Source organism: Lampetra planeri, chromosome 65 (assembly GCF_965212315.1).
Source record: "Lampetra planeri chromosome 65, kcLamPlan1.2.h2, whole genome shotgun sequence".
Lineage (NCBI taxonomy): Eukaryota > Metazoa > Chordata > Hyperoartia > Petromyzontiformes > Petromyzontidae > Lampetra > Lampetra planeri.
In genome coordinates, this window is record NC_136171.1 from 3,682,110 (window position 1) to 3,688,673 (window position 6,564).

Sequence of the window (6,564 nt, forward strand, 5' to 3'; positions counted from 1 at the left end):
AGTTGAATATTTTTTCACGCCATTTAACATTTTCACCTCATTTAACATTTTCACCTTTAAAAAGAGTTTCATGCATGGTACAAACATTTCAATCCCTTAGGTTTTTTTATTTCAATAATTTTAATAAAAACAAAAAATCTTTATTCACGTTTCCGAGACAAGGAGCATTCCAACAATGAAATCCGCACCCGGCGGTGGTGATTCACAAACAGTGGCACCATTGAGGCTAAACGAGCACCGGCACACGCCAACTGTGAACTTTGCCCTTTCAGCCACGACCCCGAAGGATTTCCTGAGCGAGGTGAAGAAGATGACTCTTTTCAAGGACGAGAACGTCCTCAAGATCTTCGCCATCTGCCAGGACCGCTCCGCCTGCTGGATCGTCACAGAGCTCATTCCGAACGGCAGCCTCCAGCTGTACCTGGGTGAAGCTCTCTCCCTCCCTCCCCCTCCCTCCCCCTCCCTCCCCCTCCCTCCGCCTCCCTCTCCCTCCCCCTCTCTTTCCAGCTTTACCTGGGTGAAGCTCCCTCCCTCCCCCTCCCTCCCCCTCTCTCTCCCTCCCCCTCCCTCTCTCTCCCTCCCCCTCCCTCTCTCTCTCTCTCTCCAGCTTTACCTGGGTGAAGCTCTCTCCCTCCCTCCCTCTCTCTCCCTTTTACGATCAGAGGAAACAAGAAGATGCCCGGTGTAGTCGGCACTTTGCTTCGTTCATCATTTAGTTTTTTCAGTGCTTTGCTTTATGTGCCCCCCCCCTTTTTAAATGAAAGATTTCACAAAAGATTTCACGCTCTGCTCTCCTCCTTCTCTCTCCATTCCATATCTCACGTCTTTCATTCACCCCCTCGCTACCCTTTCCTAACCCTCCCCTCCCTCTCTCCCCTCGCTCTCTCTTTACTCTCTTGTCCTCCTCCTGTCCCCGTACTTTCCACACTCTCCCTTCAAACTCACCCCTCCCACTCTCCCTTCCCTCTCTCTCTTTTCTCTCCTAACTCTCCCACCTCTATCCTCACTCTCCCCACTCTCCCTTCCCTCTCTGCCTTTTCTCTCCTAACTCTTCTACCCTCTCCCCTCACTCTCCCCACTCTCTCCCTTCCCTCTCTCTCTCTGATCTCCCCTCGCTCTCTCCACTCTCTCCCTCCCTCGCTCTTTCCCTCCCTCTCTCCAGCAATATCTGGCTGAAGCTCCTGGTTGAAGCTGTAACATTGTCGGCGGCAGCGGCAACCAACGCGCCTCGTAGCAAGAAGGCGCCTGGGTTCGATTCCGGACTCGAGCTGCCTTGCTGTGTGTGGAGTGTGCATGCAGAGTGTGAGCGACAGAGTGTGAGCGTGTGCCATTTGTATGATCTCCCCCTGTGCTCCACGGGTTTCCAATGGGCTCTGCAATTTCTACTCGTAGCTGAGAGGTATAACAATGTTACCGTTGTTAGCCACAAAACATTCAAATGCTACAAAATCACCTGCAAATTACTTCGTAGGGATCGCACACAGCAGCAGCAGGAGCAGCATCGCTGCCCTGATGGATACCTGTACCTGTCTGTGAAGCACAGCGCCTTACGTTGAACGGCCGCTCCTACTGGGCATCTGTGAAAAGAGCTTCATAGCTCATCGGATTTTTCCAGGATAAAGTCTGATTGATAATGTCCCTGTGCTATGAAAATGGCATGAATACTAAACGTGTGTAAACATTATATCAGATAACCGATACTCTCTCCGCCACCACTACCACCGTCACCATCACTGCCACCGCCATCACCGCCACCACCGCCTCCATCTCCACCACCACCACCGTCATCACCACCGTCACCGCCACCGCCATCTCCGCCACCACCGTCACCGCCACCGCCAACACAGGCCGATGCAGGCAGGAGCTGGGCCTGGCGGACATGCTGTTCATGGCGCATGGCGTCGCCTCGGGCATGGAGTACCTGGAGAGCAACAACTACATCCACTGCGACCTGGCGGCCCGCAACGTGCTCGTGGGGGACGCCGGCATCTGCAAGGTGGCCGACTTTGGGCTCGCCCACTTCCTGAAGGTGGGAGCGCTGGAGACGGGGGGTGGGGGGAGGGTGTCTCTATGGTCATCAAGCGACGATGCGACCACGGCCGCACGCGGTACCCGCTCATCCCTCGCATGGAGAGAGACGGAGGGCAACTCGGAGGAGGAGCCACAGATGAGGAGCGGTAGCACCAACGATTGCCCAGGCTGTGCAGTCCTCTCTATATGAAGGTGTTAACGGTCATGAACACTTGTGTGTGGTGTCTGCACATCGACAGGTGAACCACGCGTGAGCAGCACCACACAGGGGCCTTGTAGCCCACCTCGCTCTCTTTTCCTACCCTACATTCCCGGCTCAATTTCGGCCACATGGTTGTGCCACGTGGTGAGTTGGCAGCCATCTCTGTCAGGCTCCAGCTACCATTACACAGCCACGCCGCGCTTGCCAGTGCGACCTGGGATCTCCAGCTGTGGACGAGGGTTGCGTTACCAGTCACCAAATAGGGGAAAAAACCCGGTGGTTTGCCGCACGTATATCGCAATGTCTGTGATTCGCAATGGATGTTTTGGGTGCTGTACGCCCTCCTCCACCTAACAGTCACATTCATAAAATTGTCACGTGATGCGCAAACGTGTGAATGTATTGCTGCTGTACTCGCTGCCGGGCGCTGCGTCCGCGACGGTGGGGCTCACGAGGGATGGAAACGCTCGCGGTCTGCACAGGGTGATTACTACCAGATCGCGGACGGCATGCACGTGCCCATCCCATGGACCGCCCCGGAAACCATGGAGCACGGCGTGTACACGCGCGAGTGCGACGTGTGGTCATTCGGCGTGGTCCTCTACGAGATATTCACCTTCGGGGCGATGCCATACTCAGGTGAGAGCGTGAGTGCTGTCATTATTGATTTTATTGCTTTTGTAAAGCGCTCTGAGATATTTTGATAAGACACACGCTTTTAAGAAATAAAGACGATGATGATGATGACGAGTGGGATGGTGCGTCTGTCCGCACGTCGTCACCACGGGACGTTCTCCGACGTTTTGCTCGATGCAGGGCCCAAAGCCGGACCCTATTGGGCCAAGTCCCAACACCCGCGTGTCCCCTACACCACTGCGGCACGGTGGTCACCTGGTCCTCTCCCTCTCCCTCATCAGGGGGGGGGGGACTTGGCCGCCCCACCCACGCAGGCTGGGAGATAATTGATGAACCTATCACCCCCCGCCCGCCTCACACGCTAAGGTGTCATCACCTTAATGTCTATAGCACCGCAGAGCTTGGGCAATTGTCGTGGCGCTGGCTCCCCACCATGTGGCTGCTACCTCCCTGTTCCTCGTCTGCAGTTGCTCCTCCTAGCTCCTCTGAGTCCCCCCCTCTCTCTACGAGAGCAATGAGCGGGTACCGTGTAGTGGATTTCTACCGGTAGCCATTCATTCTACACAGCGATTTGTTAATGAAATCTCTGCTGACTCTTCCAGGAGAGAGCCCCCCCCCCCTAACCCCTGAAGTTCTGCACATCGGGCCGTAGGATGGAGGGGACGGGCGGGAGGGCGCCACTCGGCACGTGCCCCCCCCCCCGCCCACCACGTTGTTAACTGCCACCCGTGCGTGCGTCTCTAGGGATGACGATGCAGAACGTCCAGTACTTCGTCTGTACAGGGGGCCGGCTGGAGAAGCCGGAAGGCTGCCCAGACGCCGTGTACCGGATCATTCTCAAGTGCTGGCACGCGGAGCACAGGAAGAGGCCGTCCTTTGCAGACCTCAAGCCAGAGCTGCACAGAGTCTCGCTCGCTTACCAGCGTGAAAAGGGCGGCTTTTAAACGTCGCAGAAACTGGGGGACTTTAAAGAAAACCCTTCGAGTCCGACCAGGAACTTGCACGTGGACTATGCACTCACGAGTGGCCAGGTGGGTCGTCATGGCCGTGTTGGAGGCATTGAGCCGATGTTGCTGGGAATCGAGTTTTGGGATCACGGTGTTTGTTCTCGGCCACCCGTGCGATCGAATCGTCTTCAGTCCACATGTGGCTCGGAGGTCAGAGCGCCGGGCCGGGACGGCTCAGCTCCCGGGTTCTGATCCTGGCAGCCAGCCACTTGCATGCAGCTAAACTGGGTTCCCAAGTACAGTGAGTTGATGGTCTCAGCTCTTTGACCAAAAACCTACGTAGAGACCCGCAGACTCACACTGAGTTGCGATTAAACTAGGTCCTCAAGTATAGTGAGTTGGTCTCAGCTCCATCACTAATGATTGCACAACAACACCATCAAACATGATTAAGTTTGGTTGTTCACTCACATTTTGTCAAAATTTAGTTCTGAGAGTTAAAAACATCAGTTCGGCTGTCGAGCATTGCTCGCATGTGGCAGGGAGGGTGGGAAATAATATTGTCGAATATTAAAACAATATAATAACGTTGGTTTATGTGCTATGAAGAATGGTGATTGCCCGAAAGATCAACGATTATACATTCTTATTATTTAAAACAAGCTGTAAAATGGGCTAAATGGGGATGTTCATGGCAATATCGGGGCTCTTGGTAAGGAAGTGAATCAAGCAGCAGGCACAGCCACAACCCCGGCACTCACGGCGGCATTTGGAGGACGCCACTGCTGCCCCCTGCACCACAGGGGACCCGTTCTTGTCGCGAGAGACTCTCCGGCTGCGGTGGCCGATCGCGATCCACGCGTGGACGACTACAAAATATCCCGTTGGGATCTGGGGAGAATGAGCGGGGACCGTGTGGGCGGCGTAGCGTCATGAGCGGTCATCGTTCTTGTTCTTATTGTTGTGAGATATCGGGGACCGCACGCAATGACCCCTTTCAGCAGATGCGCTCCTCTCCTGCCCATCGACAGGCATGGCCACCAACTGCTGTGGGCCTGGCTGTGTATGCGAGTGACTCGATTGCACCTGCGAGTGGCCATGCAGGCACGCAGCAATTCCACACATGCTCTGGCCACGAGCAGACGTCCCACGGATTGCCAACCATTCGCAGTTGCGACTCTCTCTTATCGGTTTCTCTACGGACTCGTTTGTATTGTTTCTTGTATTACCATTTCAATAGTACTGTTTTGCTTGTACTGTTCCATGTATATTTATTCGATTCGCTCCCATGCGGTTGGTTGAACTAGCACAAATGTGGGTCTGTAAATGCGGTGACTTTTTCCTATAATTGTTTACTCCCGTTTGTATTATTTCTCGATTTGGCTCATTTGTATAGTCATTAATACCCAATAAGCCTACATTTAAATTAATTGTAAATAGTGTATTCTATTAGCTTCGATTGTTTTACATGTATCATGAATCTGTGTCTTATGTCATGCGTACTCATGGCGCGGTAGGATATTAAACAACCTGTGAACGGAGTGAAGGTCCATGGCAGACTTCAAGTGACACACTGCAAGCCACAGCCGGGAGGCCATGGTGGTGGTGGTGGCTACGCTGCTGAGGCAGCTGTGCCCAGCGTTGTGGAGGAGGCAGCAGCAGCAGCAGCGAGGGTTGGTGGATCACCACACAGATGCTGTGAAACTCCTGTCCTGTGGGCGTCGAGGTGCCATACCCCAGGCACAGCAACAATGGGAACTCCAGCTGATCCGTCTGCGTGGAACAGAGCGTTTCCCCCTCGTGCGCTTGCTTTCCTGCCATGGTTTGCACACTGGACGATGCGGGAGATCGCAGCCAGAGGTGTTCGTGACTTCTTGTGGAAGTCCATTGCTGCCATCCGAGCACCATCAGGGTTGAACTCACTTTGTCGAAGGTTGAGCGACCTCATACGATGGTGCGGAAGGTTCTTGATGGCCTGGTGTATGGGTAGACGGACGTGTTCCACCACATCGCAGTGTAGGACCAATGTGTAATAACCACGGAAACACAACTTCCTACTTCCTGACATATCTTGGTTAGTATTACACCACTCGCAAAACAATAAAATAACCGGTTGACTATTTAATTGAGAATCGGTGTGTGTGTGTGTGAATGCTTAACACAAGAAGTAATTTAAAAAACAATGACTCATTGCGGCAATTATCCTTTTTTAATCTATAATAAAACTTAAAACGTAGGCTTTTGCGAACAATATCCATAATATAAGTTATTTTGGATTGGAACAGATAAATATAAATGTGTCATTAAACCTGCCACCAACTGACAGCCAATGTAGTATTGTCTGTCACAAACAGAACGTGCCAATTCGTGACTAGTGTCAGGACGACTCTGACGCACTTGTCCTGGGAAGGATTCTTCATTCATGAGCTACGTGCTCACACTCAGAGAGGCGGAGACTCCACAGCAACAGGCCCGAAGCCACGCCCCCATTCCCGAACCTTCTCGCCGGTTCTCGACCGCTCACTCTACCAGCTGACTCCACTGCCTCTTCTGTCACCTGGCATTACCTCCCGTGGCCACTAGTCCACTCACACCATAGTTTGACTCTACTGTCATAACCCCCCCCCACCCCACCTGCTCTTAAAATGTAGCCATTCCAGCTAATACGAAGAACTTTATAAAATATCAACAATTGGGGCAGAATGACAAAACACATCCGCATCGAAGAGAACCTGCCGCGCGACTTTC

At 53.1% G+C, this 6,564-nt stretch overlaps 1 protein-coding gene across 1 annotated transcript; it reads left to right on the forward strand.

Annotated features, from left to right (window-relative positions):
- The first annotated feature begins 145 nt into the window (after nt 1-145).
- LOC144737159 (tyrosine-protein kinase SRK3-like) lies at nt 146-5,941 on the forward strand. Its single transcript, XM_078619876.1, has 4 exons — nt 146-425; nt 1,848-2,029; nt 2,716-2,872; nt 3,614-5,941. The coding sequence occupies exons 1-4, from the start codon at nt 176-178 to the stop codon at nt 3,811-3,813; spliced, it is 789 nt and encodes a 262-aa protein (XP_078476002.1). The 5' UTR covers nt 146-175; the 3' UTR covers nt 3,814-5,941.
- Nucleotides 5,942-6,564: the final 623 nt, after the last annotated feature.